The sequence below is a fragment of the Euprymna scolopes genome, chromosome 7 (genome assembly GCF_053919585.1).
Source record: "Euprymna scolopes isolate OS-2025 chromosome 7, ASM5391958v1, whole genome shotgun sequence".
Taxonomy (NCBI): domain Eukaryota; kingdom Metazoa; phylum Mollusca; class Cephalopoda; order Sepiida; family Sepiolidae; genus Euprymna; species Euprymna scolopes.
Genome location: NC_136488.1, coordinates 105305206 through 105328177, shown reverse-complemented (window position 1 = coordinate 105328177; position 22972 = coordinate 105305206). Strand labels below are relative to the sequence as shown.

At 33.2% G+C, this 22972-nt stretch overlaps 1 protein-coding gene across 4 annotated transcripts in view; it reads left to right on the top strand.

Annotated features, from left to right (window-relative positions):
• The first annotated feature begins 328 nt into the window (after positions 1–328).
• Positions 329–22972, top strand: part of LOC145279874 (RCC1-like G exchanging factor-like protein) — an 81734-nt gene continuing 59090 nt past the window's right edge. The window contains exons 1-4 of one of the 4 annotated variants that reach the window (XM_080131333.1): positions 329–445; positions 12450–12651; positions 15029–15126; positions 16450–16582. In XM_080131333.1, the coding sequence (XP_079987459.1) occupies positions 12450–12651; positions 15029–15126; positions 16450–16582 (433 nt within the window). In that variant the 5' untranslated portion in view covers positions 329–445. Of the gene's footprint in view, positions 446–1002; positions 1337–7297; positions 7319–12449; positions 12652–15028; positions 15127–16449; positions 16583–22972 lie in introns of those variants that run through there. The other 3 variants (XM_080131331.1, XM_080131334.1, XM_080131332.1) reach the window with 3 other exon arrangements.

The following is a 22972-nucleotide window of genomic DNA, read 5'->3' as shown; positions in this document are numbered from 1 at the left end:
GAAGAACAATAACAACAATGAATAAATAAATAAATAAATAAATAATAATAATAACAATATATATATATGAATTGGGTACTCATGCACTTATTGATCCGTGCTGAAATAATTACGTTATTATTTTGAAAGCCATTCTTTATATGGGATTGGGAGGGTGTTGTGACTGTTGTGTGTACCTATTCTTTACTTTCACCTAACAATTTAATAAAAGCAGACATCGTAAAAGTTTAATCAAACTTGAAAATACTATTTAAAAAAATACCGCGGATTAATAAGTGCACTAGCACCATGAATTGTAATTTTAAAACTGTTTTCTTTTTATTTTGACAATTTAACTATCCGACGGCACCACTCGAACTCGAAATGCAGAATTCAATCTTTCAGTCTTCCTTTGAACATTAGGAAGTGGTTCTTTTCTTCTCCGCTATCGAATACATAATTAAATGTGAGTAGCGCCGTTTTTCTTCAATATTTGATTATTTAACAATTGGAAATATTAGAATTGGAATTTCGAATGATTTATATTTGTAATCCATTAATTGTAACAAAATGTTTTTAGAATTCACATGTGCTTCGAATGAATGACGTATTTTGAATGGAGAATTTAGAACGCTGAAAACGAACATAACTATATTTTTAATTTAGTCATTTAGATTTGTTTAAAACACTTCAATTTCAGCTTCAACTTTTTTTTTATTGATGCGTGACTTATTTATTTATTTTAATTAATTATTTATTTTTAATTAATTATATTTTTAAACCCACATTCTATTCGTGTGCTCATAAGACCTTGAATAAGTCGGAAGTTGCGTATTTTGTGTCTGTCCTTCACGGATATTTGTATTAATTTTTCGCTTTAATTTCAAGATCTTAAACTTGTTTAATTTGAAATAATTAATTTTGTTTTCTATATGTGATAAGAATATATAGTATTAGTTAATGTAAAACGATAAAATATTTTTATTCGGTTATATTTGGTAAAAAAAAAAAAAAAAAATCGTGACCGGTGTAAGGTGAACAGTTGTTCTGTTGGGATGTTATTTCGCTTCGTTTTCGTTTCTAACTTTATTTTTAACGCGTATTTTCATATATTGATCATGTTTATGGTGAAGGTTAACTCATATTAAGCATGTATTTCTAAATAACATTATCATTTAGAAACCTATTCTTAACACGAGGAAGGGAATGACTTTGTTAACTATTCTGTACTTCGTCACTGACGATCTGCCCCGAGAAAGAAACAGAATAGTTAACAAAGCCTCTCCGCTCTCCTCGTGTTAAGAATGAGCTTGTTTCTCAATAATAGAAACCCGAAACCTATCAACGTGAGAGAACGGTAGGCCTTTGACAAAAGTCTTTGTTAACTTTTCTTTACATACACCAGCGTAGTCGAGACATGTCTCGACTACGCTAGTGTTGGTGGTCACTGGTCTGCACATAGGTAGCCAAAATATTTGTATGAAAATGTGTAATAAATATATAACTCTATTCGTTGATGAGTATCTCGGTAAAAACGCTTAGGCTTTACAGGATTAATTTTTAACAATGGCCATGGCCGCCATCACTTATAACATAAGAAATTAATTGCTTAATATCCGAAAAACTAGTTATTTGCGGAAAATTCAAATGCAATATTCGTTTTCAGCATACCCGAAAACTGTAAAGTCGTCATTTTAAAGGTGATTGTTAAGGAGGGAAGTAAGTAAAAATGTACCGTTTTATCCACTGCAACAAAGGTATACATGAAGTCAATTGGTGCTTAGAATTACTTATTTAAAATACGTGTATGTACTCGTTATGGAACGAAGATGTCATATTCTAAAAATTACGTAAATTGATAAAGTATTTTGTGTTTAACTAAGAAAATCAAAATTTACGATTTGTAGCGATTTTACTACTAAACTGTATTGAACATAAGGCTAATTTTGACTTCGACACTTTGAATTGAGTTGTTTTCCTCCTATTTATTTCATCGGATTTCATGGCCGACGAAAACACTATGACTCGATTAGTCGTAAAATTTGATTTTATTGAATAATAATAATAATAATAATAATAATAATAATAAACTATCTGATCATCAAATTACGTGATTTTTTTTACAAAATTTTTCATCTTCGTCCCATGAGTATGGTTGATAATGGTACTTTTGCCATCATAATTACAATTCTGAATATGCACCCACCAGATCGTTGGAAATAGGCCGGGGTAATATGGGCGCAAAGATTTCTCCGGTATGAACAATGCCTGAGAGGATGAGTGATGATAGCAAAATGTGGTGAAAAAGAACTCTCTCAGGTCACAAAACCTGCTGAGAAAGGACTCGTCGGCATTCCCCAGTAAGGGAGCCTGATGCGATCGGCAATGAATCAGCCCCCTTCCTTACTTTTAAAGTTCTTATCATTAAAATCATAGTTTAAGGTTTTAATCGCTGGCGGCCATGTTGTTTTTTCTCTTTACAGCAAGAAGACTGTTTTTAGTGCTTTGAACATTTAAAACAAAAACGAAATTTATTAAAATCATATATACGTTTGAAGACTCCATAGAGGGTAGTGTAGAGAAGTCGGTTGTGACTCTCTATGGAGGTAGGATATATTTGGTGAAGTTCCATCTGTGATTGTTTACGAAGGATTTCTGCGAAGCTATCGACTGCACGGTGAAGACCTTAAAAAGTCCCTCACCTTGAAAAGTCCCTTACTTTTAAATGTTTTTGTTTTTTTCACTTCAAGAAGTTTTTTTCTAATAGTAAAATGAAATGAGGTGAACCTTACCCTTAACCTATTATTATTTTTTATTGTTTAAAAGACACACATACCTTTACTGATCCAGATGACCTTAATGTTTACACAAATCGTGTAGAAGATAGCTAGAATCTTTGTAAAGTTAAATTCGGGACAATGAGAGGGACAATGCAATGCAAACTTTATTAGTCATTTACAAAAATTCCTCTCGCAGTGGCCAATCAAAGACAACTACTTGAGTAATACCATTGGATACGTTTTCTTTTTTACGATGTTTAATTTTCAAAAAGGTTCCCATGTACTTGTTGTCTTCCTGTTTCTGCTTTCATTGTGAAAAATTAATCTCATAAACTCAATACTCCCTGGCAGAAGCAAAATAAATCCACAAATTACAAACTTAAAACTTAAATTTTATTCCGTTATGACATCAAAGAAAGGTTATTGGTCCGGGTACAGTCCTTGCAAAACGGTGGGTCAGTTTTGTCTCCCAAATAGGGAGCCAGTAGTTAACTCCTTTTGTTGGAGTGGTAGTGTGGTTTTCCTTTGAAAAGGTTCATGAAAATTCATGGTGTTCTCGGCAAGAGTTCTGGTGCCTTTAATTAGGCATAAATCGAGTCCCTAAGAACCCTAATTGAATTGAGAAAAGTTCAAACATTTAGGTGATATAAACATGATGAAATTGAAATATCTTTGGCACAATAGAGATTTCAAGTCCTTTTTTCACCAAACATTTATGTGATATAATGATATAAACACGAAGAAATTGTTGTGGCTCCATTCTCAATAAGGCATTCTTCTCGGAGCCGACTTTTGGTGAGTCTCTCTTGCCGGGTGTTTTATCGTAGACTGAAAACAAAATGGATGTTTATAAAAAGGGTGCCAAGTAATTATCTTGACCCATACAAATTAACCAATCACAGGCTGCCTACTAGAATTGTGCGTAGGCGGCTTAAAAACATGAACTGGCATTGTAACTAGAATTTCTCACATCATTTTTTTATCACTCACATGCCGCTATTCCAAATTCGTAGTACTGGGCCCACATGAGTAGACTTTTTTTTTCTTTTTTCAACCAAAAACGGTCATTAACAATAATAGCTTCAAATCAAGGAAAAATATCAAATTGTTATTTCATTTAATGTTAGTACTAATTGACTGTTAGGTAACAGTGCAACCATTTCTGGGCTGTTCCCTAAATTGCAATTGGAAATGTACAATATGAATACTATTATAGAAGTATATAAAGTACAATTTAAAGGCTCTCTTTCAGTTTAGATAAACCAAAAATATGAGGAAAATACTGGGATGCACCGCTCGTCAGAATGTGAATAGCCAATTAAATTACATTCTTACAGACGGTGAAGCTCTAAATATGTGCCAGTATTTCCCTCATATATTGGTTTATCTAAACTGCAAAAGGGCCGATTTGAAATCAATAAATTTTATCTAAAATATATGCAAAATACACAGGTTCATTTTGAGGTAAATTTCCACATGTTTCTTTTTTCTTTTTGATAATAATGCATTAATAACCACATTAAAAAGATGCAGCCATCTTGAAAAATGACCTCATATTCAGTTAAATTAAGGAAGATTCATCCACGGAAAATTCGTCCACGGAAGACTCTTCCGTTTTTGCTAGATAGGAAAACTGGTCCATTATTGAATAAATATCGATTGAAAACACATTTTATGACCGTTGTTGAAGAAGATATTGTTTTTAAAAGAGAATGTATATCCCATAATATTTTTTCAAAATATTTTTACTTGTTTACTGTAATTTCATTTAATGTTAGTACTAATTGACTGTTATGTAACAGTGCAACCATTTCTGGGCTGTTCCCTAAATTGCAATTGGAATTAAAAAAAATAAAATTGATTTTTCTAAGTGTTCGCTTTTTACCTAATTTTGTAAGTTTCTAGTGGTTCAACTTAAAGCGTTTATTTAGTTAAAAAACAAGTAGTGTCGAGTGCTACTTTAAAACAAAAAAAAAATGTCCGACATGAGAGGATCACATCTTGGGAGTCTTGATAATCGCTCGAAAATAGAAAACTAAAGAAAATACTGATGTAGATATAATTTTAAAAAGGCCCCCCCCTCCCCTTCCAAGAGACAATAAATTTTAATATTTTTTTAAAATATAATTTAGGAAGGGGGAGAGCTTTTTAAAAACTATATTTCTCTCAAAAACAAAAATAAATAAACAACAAAAAACTTAAATTACTAAGATTCTTGAATAACAGGATTTTTTTTGTTCTTTTTTAAACAATGAGTTTGTGCATTTGGTATTAATGAAAAAGGGCACTTCTGCATGTCAGTGACATATTAGCAACAGAGACAAGTTATCGACCCTGTTCTTCGAAAGAGAAATGATCTCTAGCGGCCACTATGCGACACTCAAATATAAACAAGTGTTTACGATAAGCAAAAATATATAATAACAAAATAAATAACACAAAAGTATGAAAATCAAAATATTTATTGTATAAAAAATGATCAAAATATAATTTTAATGTATCAATAAAAATTTTTTTCAATGAGTAATTCAGAACTGAAAATAAAATAATAAATATGATAAAAACATGAAACTTTTATAGATTGTTTTTAGAATTATTTGTTTTTTTATGGTAAGATTTTGTATAAAATGTAGCAAAATATAATTTTAGTTTTTACACTTTTAGAAAAGGAGTTATCGACCCCTGTTATTTGTAGGTTCTTGAAACTAAAATACACACATTCGCCTCATCTCACTGACATGCAGAAGTGCAAAAAAAAAATAATAATAATTGAGTTAAATAACAAAAACAAAACTAAAACTACCGGAAAATTCCAGAGAAGGCTGGAACCCTCCTCCTGTTTTATTTTATTTTTTTGTTAATTTTTTTTTATACTTAAAAAAAATATTATAAATAAGAAAATAGCCCCGCCGTCTGCATATTGTAGAAGTGCCAGAAAATATAATGCCTAAACACTAAAAATATAAAAATTGTAATTAACTGTAAATAAAAAGCGAAATATTTTTTGGCGGGAGAGAGGATGTGTGTTGAAAATCTATCATATAGTCATTTTTACTTTTTCTTATTTTTACTTCAAAATTGTTAAATCATTAAGAAAAAAGTAATCAATAAAGATAAAGAAATTTATTTATCAATTTTATCAAAAACTGTACTTCTGTTATTTGTTAGATATTTTGTCTCAACTGCTTTTTGCTCCAATACAGTGGTAAAATAAGACAAACACAACAAGTCCTACCTTAAAATTCAATACAAATTTTATTAGATCTTCGATTGCAAAAAAGGAATGCCCGTTTTGCCTCTGTAGACAGAGTTGTTAACAACCTCGAAAGGTGATAGTCTTTCATCTCCAACAGGAACTAGTAGCTGGTTCATCTTTTTTCGAAGATATGAATTTTGCAGCCATTGAAGAGGTCGATATAATGCCTTCTGATGTAAAAAGATTCAGTTCTCACACTGAGGGGATTTTACAGAAGTTCATAATTAATGTTCATGTAGGAAAAGTCCTTGGAGTCAGGTCAGCCATTCAGACCTAAAAAAAATCTCTAGTGGACTTAAATAATAATTAATGAGCCTAATTATTTAGGCTTGAAAATAAGTCTCAAAGAGACGATAGTTTGAGGCTCCATTATGCTTCATGTGGAGGGTGAGTTTCAAAACATTCTTCTTCTATGGCTGACTTGATGAAACTGAAAAGCAAAGGCATGCAATACAAACAACCTGCAAAAGCGAAATGCTCTGTAGTAAATACAATCGACCAATTTTATTGGTCCAAAACAAATACAATGGGAGGCATGATGTAATTATACAATTTATAACATATTCAAAAATATTTTAATTTCATTTTTTTTTTTGATGATGTTGTTTATTGTTTTGTTTTTGAGGGAAATATAGTTTTTAAAAAGCTCTCCACCTCCTAAATTATATTTAAAAAATATTAAAATTTATTTTCTTTTGCCGTGTGTGTGTGTGCTCTTTTTAAAACTAGCTACCTCAGTATTTCCTTTAATTTTCTATTTTCGAGCGATTATCAAGACTTCCAAGATGTGATTCTTTCATGTCAGACATTTTTTTTTGTTCTAAAGTAACACTCGACATTACTTGTTTTTTTTAACTGAATAAATGCTTTAAATAAGTTAAACCACTAAAAACTTACAAAGCTAGGTAGAAAACGAGGTAATGTCACAGATCATTGCTCAGAAAAAATCAAACTACCGGAAGTTGATATGGTTGATTATGTAACACAACCGAACGGAATGGAGTCACGAAGTCAAGACACGAAAAACGAAACCATATATTTATTGAAAAAAAATTACTTTAGTTTTAGCACTTCTTGCATTTTTAAGAAACAATAACAAAAAAAATAAAGAAATAAAACACTTCTGGTATTATAAAAAAATAAAACTAAAAGAAAATGTTCAACTTGTATATTTCTTTAAATAGTCTTTTTAAAATAATATATTAAATATTTTTACACTTCTTATTTTATCATTTTAATAATTACAGGGTGGGATAGAGCAACTTGCTTATTTGGAATACCAATTAAAACACAAGTAATGCAGGTATGCATCTAATTCTTTCAACTGCAACTAGTACAACATTCAAATTTTGATATTTTACTAGTTTTAAATATAAGATCAGTCAGATGGTGTCCATTCTTCTCTATACACATAGTTCATCAAACTCTGAAGTTTCTGTCAACTCTTTCCAGCATATCGATGGGTATGCTTGCGACAGCTCGATGAATGTTGTTTTTCAGGGGAGTCAAGGTGCTAGGACGATTGTTGTAAAAAATGGATTTCAGATATCCCCATGAAACAATAGTCAGATGGTGATGAATCAGGAGACCGTGTTGGCCAATGCAGATCGCCCCTCAAGGAGATGAGGTGTCCTAGGAAGTTCTGTCGCAAAACGGTTCTTGCCATGTGCGCTGTGTATGCCGTGGCACCATCCTGCTGGAACTACACATTTCTCACATTCATCTGGTTCAGTGTTGGCAGGAAACACTCATTGCTCATGTTGACATAACGGTCAAATGTCACTGATACTGCCTGTTCGTTTTCTTCAAAAAACCATGGGCCAATTATGCCAACTTACACCAAACAGTTACACATAGTGCGTGTAGATGAAGTTGATGTAGTTCTCTGGGGTTTTCAGGACTCCAGTAGCGCATGTTTTGCTTATTTACAGATCCCGAAAGATGGAAGTGAGCCTCATCACTGAAGAAAAAAATGTGTCGTCAGGCAAGCCCCAAAGCGCCTCACATGCATTTTCACAAGCAATAAAATCGCATGGGTTAAGTTCCTGCACCATAACCAATTTGTAGGGATAAAATTTCAATTCTTCATGGAGGATTCGTCTCACAGAACGAGCAGACAACCCAAGAGCAGATGCGTGTTTGTGGGCAGATCGTCGGGAAGATCTCAAAACAGATTGTTTCACTGAATCAGTGTTTTCGGGTGACCTTGCTGTTCATCGGAGGCCAGATTACTTTTTCTTTACATCACCCATTTCCATGAAATTGTTTACCCATGAAACAATTGACTGCAGGCCAGGAACACGACCATGGGGAGGGGGGGGAGTGAAATGTCTACGGAATGCATGTTGTGTTGCGACGATTGAGCGACTGCTTGAAAAAAAATACCTCAATAGTGAAAGTGTGTTCCAACTTTGTCTACTCCATAATGTTTACTAGGGTTCCTGAAAAATTAACTTTTTGTGTTATTACAAAACCAAAAACCAAACACTTCTTATTAAATTATTATATAAAATAATTTATTACATTGTTAATGTTAAAGCTAAATTATTTTGAATAAAATATTTGTTTTTATTATTTGATAATACAAGAAGTCTTTTTTTTTTGTTTCGTCATAACACAGTGTTAAAACTAAATTATTTTTTCTGAATAAAATATTTGTTTTATTATTAATCATACATGAATTGTTTTCTTTTTCTTTTTATTTCATAATAACATAAGAATTGTTAAAACTAAAGTATTTTTTAATAAATATATAGTTTCGTTTTTCATGTCTTGACTCAGTGACTTCATTCTGTCTGATTACGTTACATAATCACTGTATGCACTTCCAGTAGTTCGAAATTTTCCGAACACTGATCTTGGACATTACTGAAAACCAACACTTAGAAAAATTAATTTTATCTTTTTTAAAACAACAGTAAACAAGTAAAAATATTTTTTAAAAATATAATGGGGTGTGTAGTCCCCTTTAAAAACAATGTCTCCTTCAAGAATTGTCATAAAATGTGTTTTCAATCGATATTTATTCAATAATGGACCAGTTTTCCTATCTAGCAAAAATGGACGAGTTTTTCGGGCACCATTCAGTCAAATGGCAACGTTTTTTATTTCATTATATTACATATATTGTTTGTAAATAAAAGGTATTTTGGCATTTTTTAAGAGTACCCCCATCAACCAAAAAATTTAATCTTTTGTCTAAATTTATGATCATAGATTTGATTATACGAACAAGTGTATATATTTTTTTTTATTCTTATTTAAAATTTTTTTTGTATTTAGCAGAGAAGACAACAATGAATAAAAAGGCCAAAAATTCAAATACATAACAAATAAATGTTACCAAAGCCAAGATAAATTAGTCTTCATACCTGGATAAGTTTTGTGTATTTTAACAGAATTTTAAGCATTTATTCAGTTTGAAAGACAAGTAGTGTCAACTAGGTAAGTTAAACCCGCAATCGACATGCTGTCTTCAAAGCATCGATAATGGTTCAAAAGTGGAAAAATTAACAAAATACTGATAGAAATCCACCCAGTAAGTTTTACTGTGACACTTTGTGACATTTATATAGTGGATTTCTCTCAGTATTTTGTTAATTTTTCTACTTTTGAACCATTATCAATACTCTGAAGACAGCACGCTTTCGTCGGCCATCTTGATTGTGGATTTAATGTACCTACTCAACGCTACTTGTCTTTCGAACTCTTAAAATTCTGTTAAAATACACAAAACTTATCCAGGTATGTAGAAGAGTAATTTATCTTGCCTTTGGTAACATTTATTTGTTATGTATTTGAATTTTTGGCCCTTTTCTTCATTGTTGGCTTCTCTGCTAAATACCTTTTTTTTTTAATCAGACCTGGACCAAAATGTTTGTGTATGACTGAACATAAATTTTTTTGTTATTGAATATTTATTTTATTTTTGTTTTTGGATTATTGATAAAACATTACATTTTCAGATTACCTAAAACTTCTTTAACTTTGTTTTTATGAGGCATTTCTGTATACAGTTGACTTTTTATCATAAATCAATCACATTCACTGCACAATGCTGTGTTGCACGTGTTGTGTTAATTTCTTTTTGTTCGATTGTAAATATATTGTGTTGGTAGACATACACTGTGAAGTCCGGTTCAAATTGGCTTGCACATTATAGATATATGAACAAAAAGGAAAAAAAAAATCTATTGTGGTTGAAGAATATCTAAATGCTTCCAAGCTGTTATGTAATAGCATTAACATTACAAGTGCTGTCAGAGGATAGTGGTTAATGGTCAGTCGTGGCTAGGGTATTATTGATTTGCAATAAGTTTATAAAATAAACTGAAACTGACTTTGTAAAAAACGAATGATTTTTTTGTCTTTTTTTTGTTCATTTTTTTAATTCGATTTTTAGACAAATAAACCATTAACAAATATACTTTAGAGAAAAATTACTTCTAACTTTTCACATGTTCCCATAACCTAAAATATTGAATATGAGTTCTTGGATTATTGGATGTAGAACATTTAAGATAGCAGGTCTACTTCACAGAAAAAGGCCAAGGAAAACATGGGAAAAAGTGATAAAAATGAACTTGAGAAAATGACCTGGCCAGAGATGGTTTAATTTACATACATATATTCACATAGTTGAATTAGCAGATTCAGTACAGAGGGAAAAACTAAAGAAAAGATTGAAAGAAGTGATCAGAATGGATTTGAAGGAGAGATAAAGACCAAAAATAGGTTAGTTTGGAAGTTAATTTCTTGAACCTATCCAATGTATGCTAATATGTAAAATGAATATTCAAACGAATATGATGATAATGAGTGACAGTTTCTGGAGACTGAAGATTCAATCCTTACTGTAACTTCACGAAGGAAGAGAGATGAACCCAATTAAAATATATATATATATAGATTGTTGTCACACATGGCAGTACAACTGTGTCAATTGTCAAGTCAATCAACAAACATAATCAAATGCTTTCACCTAAACGACTCAACATGAACAATACCATTGATATGACTGTATACGGTGCAACACACTTCTGTCAACACGATCTGGCATGGTTCCAAACAATTCTGTTGCCATAACGTGGCACTGTCCCAAACAATTCCATCAACACAACCCAACATGATCCTGAACAACTCTGTTGACATGGCTCCATATGATGCAAACAATTCCGTCGATACGATGTAGCACAGTCTTGAACAATTCCATCATCACGACTTGGTGCATGGTCCCAAACAATTCCATCAACATGATGCAACATGATGAAAACAATTTTGTCAATATAACACAATCCCAAAAACTCTGTTGATACAACTTGACAGAATCCCAAACAATACCATCGATATGATCTGACACACTACCAGACAACCTCGGCAGTTACTCTCTGAATGACTTTAGCATTGTCTTTTTGTAGCCTTTGGACAAACCCATGGGTCTGACTAAGACACTGACACACAAATATTGAGTGTTTCTGCACATGCTCATCATAGTTAGTGCAGGTGATATTAACTTTGAATAAAATAAAATTTATTGAAGACTTCTTTTTGCTCATGACTGATAGAATGAGAATAATCTACTCCCATGGATTAAAAATATTCAAGTTGAAATTCAGTATCAATTCCCAAGTTTGACAAGATGTATCTAGAGAAGGCCAGAGGTGACATCTGCCAAAATTTTGTGAGACTAACTGTTGGATACGAGTTATTGCTGCGTATAAAAACTGTTGTGCACATGCATCCTTTCTGTTGTAAGCCAGGTTGTTGACAATACATTCCGAATTCGGTTATTTGGTAGTTTCTACCATGTGAATGTTGGTTTGGTTTTAAAAAGTTTTATCTAAACACAAGTGAAAAAAAAATACAAGTGAAAAAAAAAATAGGAATGCATGTTCATGGAATAAAGAGGGGCAATGAGAGAGATGCCAATAACATAGACACATCGTCTATCTCTTAGCTACGCTGTATGCATCCCCCTCCCATATATGGAAGCACTAATGTTCAGTTGAGCTGTCAGCAGTCAAAGAGGATAAGACACTCTCTGGCAGAAGTCATATAGTTTTTCGACTTCCATTTTTATGCCTCTCCCTTTTAGAGTGTCACTTCAGCCCTCTCCCACCACCACCCCCTTTGCTATCTAACGTACGATCCAAGATCAAAATAGTAATTTGTATAATCCAATTAATTTACAGTCTCTTTCTGATCATCCCTTCTTTTTCCATCTGACTATGGATTAAATAGTATTACTACTTGTGGTTTTGTTTATAATGGACTATTCCAATTCTTTCCTTTCTGTATGACCTTTGACTTTTAATAAACATATATATATAGAGAGAGGGACTATAAAATAAGAACAAGCAACATATAATGAGAGAGGATAGGCGAGATAGATATTGATAACTTGGTGAGTTAATTGCTTTTTATTTCTTTAACAGATGGCATTGACTGGAAGACTTTGTTGGTTGTGTCGGACAAGCAAATACTACAAGAATGTGCACCGTTTTTCTTCAACTTGGAAAAAACGACAAATCAAGCAAGAAGAAATCAAAGAAACTGTCTACCAATTTACAGTTGAAAATGTTAACCAACTTCAAGAGAGAATTTATGTCTGGGGTTTTGCAGCAACAGGTGCTCTTGGTAAAGATGCTATTGACATATTTACATATGTTGTCTAATTGCAATACATGTTTTATTGATTGTTTAAAAAAGTTACCCAATGCCTTTTTTCTTTTCTGCAGGTTGTTCAAGACAAATTTAATGTTTTTTGGAAAAAAAAAAAGAAAAAGAACCAAAAACAATATCATATTTTGCCTAATGATGATATATTCTCAAAATTCAAAATGCATCTCTTAGAATATCTTTTGTCAAATACAGTTCACTTGAAGAAGCTGCCCTGAGCTTCCAAATGGAATGAACTTAGAGCATATGATCTTCACTGTCCTTTGAGAGATGCCTGAATGTACATTTGATCCTGGCAATCAGTTTATCTTTGGTGTTGCAGGTGGCGAGGTTGGTATCTTTCTCAATTGTGATCAACACATAATAGTCCATAGTGTTACAATCAAGGTGGTTTTCTGCTGTTGAAACTGGTGAAGTCATGGCGGTCCTAGACAGCTACTTCTGAGTTTTCTTGGTGATATGACACAAAGTTGAGTCTTGCTTATGGCCTTCTCAAAGCCAGCCTCTCCATCCAACACTTGACAATAGTGAACAGCAACTCATGATAGCCATTTGAATTGAGTCTAAGTTTATTTTTGAAGATGTAAAGCAGCATGGTGTGGCCTTCACTGGAAACACACCCAAAAACGATTACAGTTTAATGGAACTTGTTCTTCATGACACATGGGACTTTGTGCAAACTCTAGGCTAGCCACTTGTTCTGTCTATTGTACAACTGGTCCTGAGAAGAACCAGATAATTTTCTGCTTGACTGTTTGACTACATTGAGAGTTTCTTGGCTTTCATAAGATAGTTTGCTTGAGTCTTTGTGATGAGGAGATGATCCTTGCAGCTTTTGTATTAGGAGTAGTGAAGATCTTCAGTCATAGTCAGCACTCTGATGCCCATCTTTCTCACCAAAGTTCATATTGCCTTACTTGAATTTTGACAGTGAAAGGAATAATGCTTTTGGTCAATTTTTTGATATTAGTCGTCTAAGACATTGAGCTTTAAAACGAAACGATAAGTTTTTGGCAGACATACAAACATACACACATACACACATTTTGCACTTTTTAGCATCAATTATGATCATTCACGCCATCATTCGAATATTCTGATACTTTCCAGTCATCGATGATCTCTCAAACCCATTAATAGTACAAAGAAACATCTATTTGTTGTACAAACATGTTAGTGCTTTGGAGCCAGCAACTCCATTCTTGGATCCTGATTAGAACTACTTCACTATTATTAATGAAATGAAAGGATGTGCTAAAATTATCAGCTTTGTCTTAACACTTGTCGATGTTTGTTTTTACATGTTTTTTCTCAACATATTTTTTTTTTAATGTGTTTTCTCTCAACATGTTTTCTCTGCACTTTCTCTACATATTGAAATAGATGGATATGTAAAATACCTCAGAGAGTTAAATGATCCTGCCTTGAATAGTACAGGTCATTCTTGAGTAAAATATAGCACCTATTAACCTCCCTCTGATATTTCAGCAACTTACCAAAAAGAAAAGAAACATCAGTAAAAAAAACATCAACATTTTACTAGCATGCTCTAACAAACAAATGTGAGGTAGTTAACATTAAGGTGGTTTTGACCAATAATTTCATTAGTGAACAATTGTGGTCACATATGTGCTGGAATGTTATGTAACTATATATACCTTCTTCTATTATGAGCTGCTTCAGCCTGAGTAGCAGTAGGCTCTTGTGGCAGTCATTGACAAATTGATGTTCTGCCAAAAATTTCCATCATAGCTAGATAGATGATCCTCTCCTGAAAGATCAACATCAGACATACAGTTTGACTATGGAAATAGTAGAATCTCAAATGCTAAAACTTTTGACAGAGTGAGAAGGCAGAGTAGCCACCTCAGTAAACCATACTTCAGTTATCATTGTTGTATTATGTGGACTGTGACAAAAATTTGTATTATGTGAACGGGACAAAATCTTTATTAACACTGAGAAAGAGTAGTAGTTTTTGCTACTACGATATACTACGTGATTATGTGGTGGGAGGTTGTAGGCAATGGTGATAGTGGGAGTAATCCCAGTCAAGGGGAGACAACTCGTATTACTTGATGTATATAACAATCATGATAAATCTTTTTACTACATTACATTAAATCTTATTACTATATTATAGGCATGTGACGGGATACTCATAGAACCTTAATGCCAAAACTGAATAAACAAACATTGATATGCTCAATGTACATCTTTGTTTTAAATTCTCGTATTATTCATTTAAGTAGGCTTCATCATCTCATAAATAAATATCTACCAATTATATTTTTTGAAAAATGATTTAAGATTATTCATCTTTCAAATTTTTCAGGCATCAAGTCCTACTTACGACCCCAGAAGAAACAGACAGCAATTTCTAGCATGAACAGACCAGCACAGATGAAATTTTTTGAATCCAATAATATGAAAGTAAGGTTTATAGAAAATACTAGACGTTGGATCACAAACACATTTATTCTGCTTTGATTCTATTTGAAAATTCATAAAATGTGACATTAAGACATTCATTTTGCATAACTAAAAATAATAAATTTCTTTACTTTTATTATTTGTTATAATTATTGTATGTTATTTGTTATCATCATTATTATTTGTTATAAATAAAACAGATTATTATTTTGCCATCCAATTTGCATATTTGTTTCTAATAGACATGTGTAAATTGCATAAGTATACTGAAAAAAAATTCCCTCCTTCTAAATGCTCACTAGCACTAAGAAATATTGGAAAGTAGTTGAATCACCAGTACTCTTTGAAAAGAGTTTGGAGAATGTGGGAAAGATAGGCTGAAAGAAAACAGTGAAAAATGATATATATCTTGAAGTAATAATATAAGAAATGTCTTGAAAACAAAGTGTGTTTGTGGCTTAATTAAAAGACAAATTTATTCAATACTACTTGTATGACTGTCTGTATAATAGCAAGAAGAATGTTGATTTAACGTCACATTATAAGGCTCTGAATATGACCTGTCCAAATGAAGACTTTTTCAAAAAGAGGATGAAAATGGCTTTTCGCCTTCGTATCACTTAAAATTAATTTTAGCACCCAGTCATCAGTCAAAGAGAATTATCTTGCCCAATTAAATAGGTCGATATAAATGAAACAGATAAGGGGAGATAATCTATTTTAGGAAACAAGGGACGTAATCTATTAATATATTCCTTCTACATATAGTACCTTGTATTCCCAAATGGTCACCCATCTTTTGCTAATTAGGCTCAACATTGCTTAACTTTGGTGATCTAATGAGAACTAGTGTGTCAATGTAATTATGCTGTCCGTGCTATGTATCATAATATATGCCTCTGGGGGGGGGGGAGTAAAATACAGTCAACCTTGATTGAGGATGATCCGAAGGCTTCCTTTCCATTGGCTACTACATCAAGATTACAGAAAGAACCTTAACTTTTTCCCACATTTAATTCACTTATCATTGACGTTTACCTTATAATGTTATGCATTTAATAAGGGTATTAAGTACCATTTTTTTCTTTTTAGTCTTTTGATATGACTTTATTCAGAATTGAAACCTGGTCTCATAACCCATTAGAAAAGATAATAACTGCTTAATGGGCTGATTTAAATGAATCTCATTGGACAATATAAAAAATAATATATTATGGTGGACCATGAGGAAGCATCAGTTGATGATATTAGCAATTATTCAATCATAAGTTTGCTTCATCTGTCTAAAAAATATTTTTGTAATTGTTTTAATATTCTCTTCAGGTTCAGAATGTTGCCTGTGGCTATGGCTTTACACTGTTTTTGGTAGATCGAATGAAAGGATGTCATGAAATCTTAGGAACTGGAATCAACACTGATTCCCAAATTGGTTATCATCCCGTAGATAATAAATCAGGTAAGCAAATGTACAAAATCTGTGTCCCTGAAAGAAAGTGCAATTCTTGTATGAGAGAAAATAAGATTACAATTGTTCAAAGTTGAATTTTGAGTAACAGTTTTTGAAGAGAGAGAACAACAACCTTGTATATTAATTAAACAATTTATTTTGACAAATAATAAAGAATGATATATGAAAACTAAAAGGTAAATATAATATAAAATATATAGAATGAAGGTTTAGGAATATGTACATTCATGTGAATTTATAGTGCAGTTGAATCTCTACGGTTCCAAGTGAGAATTGTCTGAAGATAGCGGTTTCAAGCCTACCCAAAGCCGGCCAGAGGCTTACTTGGCCAAAACGTGGTTAGACGACAACAACTATGGATGCCAATAATTGCTGAGAATGCAGTTAGGAGATTTGAAGTTCCTAGCCCATCGCGGTTACCACCTGAAGGCCAGGGGAATAGTTGGCCGAAACGTCGTAAAACAACATCTAAGAAAGATGAGAATAACAGTCCGCAATAAATAAATTAACAAAAACTAAGTAATTACCATTAACCAATTTTACCGTGCCTGTGATAACATACAGCTTTGGCATGGTCAGTTGGCCACACAAACATAGAAAGACTAGAGAGAACTTGAATGCCTACTAGAAACCATCCTCAGATATCTTCAGTCTTTCTGTACAGTTGTTTAAAAAGTAAAAACACGTACCGGCACCCAAGATAAAAAGAGCCTCTCAACTCGTTTATACACGAGGTAGGAAGAGGCAAATGATGGTGTAAACCTTCTAATCACTGGAAATGACACTCCAGCTATGACAGAGGCCAACCAGGGTTAGCCATCAGCCTTGATACTAGAGGTACTAGCGCCCTTATCCCCATCATATTTGGCAATAAGAAATAAGAAAATAGGAGGCTTAAAAACCAAGCCATGGACTGTTGCTGAAAAGGTGTTGCTGTTTTGCTATCTCTACAGAGTTTGAAAAGTGGAGCAAAACAATCAAATCCTGACCAGAAAAAAGAAGAGTCCAACCTCCCTGAAGAGAAAAGAAATATACCGGTTGCCTGACTAAGGTCACTGGTTTCCCAGATAGGAATATACATGACAGAAGAGAAAATTAACCTTATTAAAAAGACAGCCTTAAAGGAGGCAGAAAATGACTACCCATCAAGGAAGAGGAGACTATATGGAGGCAAGAGTCTAAATGAGAAATGGGGGAAAAATAGACACTTATGGCAAAGAAAATATGCTAAACAGAAACAAAGGACAGAGACCTGGACAGAAATATTCTTCTACTTCTATCTAGGTACCCCCTCCCCCCAATAACCTGTCAACGACACAACAGTCTGTAGATTTTTAATGATGCTGATATGGAATACATGAAAAAAAAGTATTAGAAATAAATACAATCTGCTGGAAAACCTGATCAAAATTTCCATAACTGACCAATGAATCATGTCAAGACACTTGTTGATCAGTCCACATAATGTACGCATAACACCTCAACAAAGATCCACTTTAACACCAGTATCATCTTTATTGAATGATTTCTCTACAGGTCTTTTACTACCACTAACAACGAAAAAAACCCAAAACAGTCTCTCACTGGACCTTGGTTCTTCCCCAACAAGTAGAATACTACCAACTCCTGTACTAGCACCACTTCAGGAACTGCTGAAATTGGACGATAAGCTGTTGGTCCTGGGGGAAGAACTACGTAAGACCATTGAGGAGGTCTAGAGGATAGAGATGAAGGAAAGGCCTCAAAATTACAAACTATGAGAGCTATCAGAGCAGCAATAAAAAGGATTAATGTTTCTCTCCAGAGACTTGTACCATATAACACACCCCTCACAGAGTTGAACCGGATATTTTATGCTGCAGAACTCTACATTGTTAAAAAAATAGTCCCTAATTTCCAACAGGAAAAACAATGGGAGTCCGGAGTAAAAATAACAAACACCACGCTGGAAAAAGAAGCTTTAAAATCAGTTGAACATTTGCAGAAAGGAATTCTCTCTAATAAAACAATTCCTTGTCGCTTCTGCAGTGCAATGACAGCTAAAGAACATGATTAAGTAAAAATTATGGAACAGGAGTAGGAGAGTTGAAAAACGTAGCTAGAAAACTTGATGGTAGAGTACCAACACTTACCAAAGAAAAAAAGAATAGGACAAAAAACGGAAAATAAACAGTTGAAGAAAAATGCTCAACTATTCTAAGTTAACTTTATAAGGTAGAAAAGCTCCCCGAAAAGCAACAGCTAAAGGATTATTGCATGAAAATGAAGATACCTATGATGAAGAGGCCCATTAGATCCTAGCTCAGGGGATGATAATGATCAGGTTGGCTTTGGTGTTGTTGGTCATTTTGGTTATGTTCTCAATGTATGACCAAGCGAAGTAATCCAGTGGGTTCAAGTTGGAGGAGGACGGGGCGTGGCAGTGAGAGAAGGGTACAAAGTTGTAGCACTCCTTCTGGAGCCAAGCCTGGGTCTCTTTGGACTTATGGGCCAGTGCCGAGTTCTGATACCACACTCAGTGTCTGCTAGTGGCCACCTTATTGCACCAGGGGATCACCACATTTTTCAGCACATCCAGGTACACTTTAGTGTTGACTTTTAAGCTGACTTCAAAGATGTGAAGTGGCATGATTTGACCCTCACTTGAAACGACACTAAAGACCATAACCATTGCTACAAACTTTGTTGAATTGTGCCTTCAAGTGTTGAACTTCCAAATTTGTATTTTGAGGGTGCTGGCAATGGTCCTGTTGTCATAATTTGCATTGGTAGAGAGCATGAGTTGTACAGTGACACATCTCTGATCTTGCTTGTTGAACATTTTGTAACTTTCAGACATGATAGGAGGCTCCTATTACTCTTGAGATTAGTACACAACTGGCCAACTAGTAGATGATCTGCAACAAAAAAAACAAAAACCGGTTTTTATCAAATGAAATGGAATCATGTTGTCTTTTCTAGACAATTTTATCATTCCAACATGTATCGAAACAATCAGACTCATGAAAAAGAAAACTACATGGCAAATATACCAAGTTCAAGAGAGATCCAAACAGTTGCACTTAATGGAACCGTTAGAATCTTAAAAGATCTCTCAGTTGGAATATCTGAAATAGCAGGCGAATATCTGGCATTCCGTAAGATGCCCCATTCCTTGTCAGAACAAAATAATAAGAAAATTAAAAAAAAAAAATTTAGAGTGACTCCTTATATATAATGCATTTCTTGGTGGTTAGGGGAGATAACAAGTATCGTTCAAGGGAAATAACTCCCATATATACTGAACAGGCCAAATTTTCATAATTGTTAAAATAAGAATTGATGATTTATATTATTTACTTTATTCGGACTACTATTTTCATCTTCAGGTACATCTGTTGCAAATTAAATCTTTATAGCAATCTTGGGAAGCTATATTGAATATTGAACTTAAACTTTTATTTAATCCATATGACATTGCAATAGATAAAGGCATTGATTAACAATCAATTCTAAGTGACAGTCTTCTGAGGGTGGAAGGTTTAATCTATATATATAAAAGCATCTATATATATAAAAGGCAAAATGTGTGTGACCATTTCGTGTATGTCTCGCAAAGGCTTCTTTCGCACACGCTCCCGGGGTCGTTACTATCGCTTACAATTGTTTATATAGGCCCTAGATAATAATATCTAGGATTTGGGAAAGCGCGTAGCGTATAAATTTATTTACATCGACTTTTACAAAATTATTGCTATTTTGGCTTCTCGCTTGTTAATTGTTTTTTTCGTATAAAAAGCGAAACTAATTCAAAATTAACAACGTTCTCGGCATCGAGCCGGGAAATGTCCAGAAGCAATCAGCTTTGATCAATGTTGGGACAAACTCCTCTCATATCAGACAATTGCTAATCAATCTGGACAATGGGGAGCTGGTTTCCCCCTCCCCAACATCTGTTGGGGAAAAAACCAGTCAAAGTTGGGTAAACAAACCCAAGTTAACTGCGTGACTTCTATTTGACCTCATTAATTAGGTCAAATAGAAGCAGCAGAGTTAACTTTTATTGATACAACCTGTCAATAGTTAAATAAATAAACTCAAACGTGTTTCCTTTGTATGTCTCCATGGTCCAGTGGTTAACGTCGTACGTCTTTCTTTCACACTTTCATTTCCAACTTTGCCTCAAGAGTTCGGGTTCGATCCTCATACTCACCTACCAAAACTTTTTTTTTATTTTAACCCCCACCCACCCCTGGAGTTTGGATTTACCCAAAACCACACACACCTCAAAACACCCGGGCATCGCCAGGTACCCCTGCTAGTCCTAAATAAAAGCAATAATAACTAACTGTAATGTAATAATTAATTACTACTTTTACCAGTTTATAGCTGATGCCACGAGAGCAATCTGCTTTTAGTTCAAAATTCTGTATAGATTCTCGAATACAGTAAGAAGGTTCCCGTGTTCAAAATGATGCACTTGAAACAAGTCATGGTTTACATCTGCGAAAACATTGTGAAGATAACAACGAAGATGAAAATAGTAGTTTGTATGATCTAAATAAATATCATTTTTAGAGGATGTTTTATGTCTATAAATAAAGTAATAACCATTAGGCTAAAATAAAAAAAAGTGTTTAGTCATTTGGCTTCTCAGATCTTCATAACATTCATTAAAGAGTAATTTTCATATTGAAATAAAATTGAACATAATAGAAACATTGTAAAAATTCCAATGAATGTATCATGTTTGTAAAAAATCAGCAAATAACTAAATTCTTTCTGATTATATAATAAAGGTTGTAAATGTAAATCATCTTCAAACTTTTAAATGAAAAAAAAATGGAAGATTTTCACGCTATCATCCTTGCAGTGATCAGTGCAAACTTTGAAATAAAGAATTCATAATAATAATTATAGTTAACAAAATTCACCTTTGTAACCAATCAAATTCAGACTCACTCTTTACTTGATTACTAAAAAAAACTTGTTTATGCTCATGGAGAATTGTTTAATAGTGGGTTTTTCAAAATGTTTTAAAAGTAAGTATGAACCTCTTTTATTCAATAGTATTATTAATTTAAATTCAATGTGTCTATGCTATCTAACATTAAAATTTGATTTTTTTCCTTTTTAGCTAATTATTATTTTATCAACTTGGGTGAACAGAACTATGTAAAAGAAGTCCAAAACCGTTTGAATTTTGCAAAATATCATTTGTGGTTCCAAAGTTATAAGAATTTAAAATGCTAAAATTTGTGTTTTTTATTTGACATTTTTCTTTAATAATCCATTTTTAATGGGTCAAGTGTCAAGAAATTCAGTAATTTATACACTATTTATTTATTTTTTAAATGATTCTGATGAAACTTGGTACTCTTATGTAAAACATTCTAATGCCTGTCTACTAAAACAAGGATGATGATGTACAATTAACAACAGACTGGAAGTCATGATGAAAATGTCATTTTTCTCTTCAGTTATATTGAGTATTGGTGTGTATACTGAGATGATGCTAACATTCACAACAATACCCCTAAGATAAATAATGAACCTATGAATGATGAACCTATGAATGATGACCCTACGAATGATGAACCTATGAATGATGAACCTATAAATAATGAACCTATAAATGATGAACCTATGAATGATGAACCTATGCACGATCAGTTCCCATTCTAGGAAAGCTGCATGCACATGTGGAAGGATTGCAATCACAACTCCAAGAAGTCCGCTATTATCGGTGACTCAACTGTGGTAAAGATCATAAAAGGTTTCCATTTCTGGCACTTTGATCCAACTCTGGCCACTAGCCAGGAGGTAGACTTCCAAAAGACAGCCCACACCAACTCTGTAATTATTAAGTGCTTTCATAGTGAGAGATTGAGTTCTTTCACTGCACTGTGTGTGCACATTTCAGCCTGTGATTCTAACTTCTTTCATAATCAGAACAATGGTTGCTTGCATATTTGTCACTGGCCCTGTCGACCTGAAGACTGGCACATGAGTTATACAAGCAGTGGATGCCCTAAGCATTGTTTGTAAATTGTAGTTTTATTAATGGAGGAAGTGTTAATGGAATAGATTTGAAGAAAGGGTCTTAAGTCCTACCCTTTGAAGCATCCTGTTTGCCTCCAAATATTTCAGATGCATTCTTAATAGACACTACAAGGATTTTGAGTGATATTGTTGTGGTTGTGTCTACGAAAACATGAAAAATGGAATCAGCTTTTGGCATTTTAACACCTCGGATTGCCAATTTAATATAAGTGCATTGCTTAAAAATCAAAAAACAAACGAAAACTAAAAATAAGTTTATTTTAATTACATCCGATCGATTTTTGGTATTTTAATATTTCTGATCAGCAATTGAATTTAAATGTGTTGCTTTTTTTT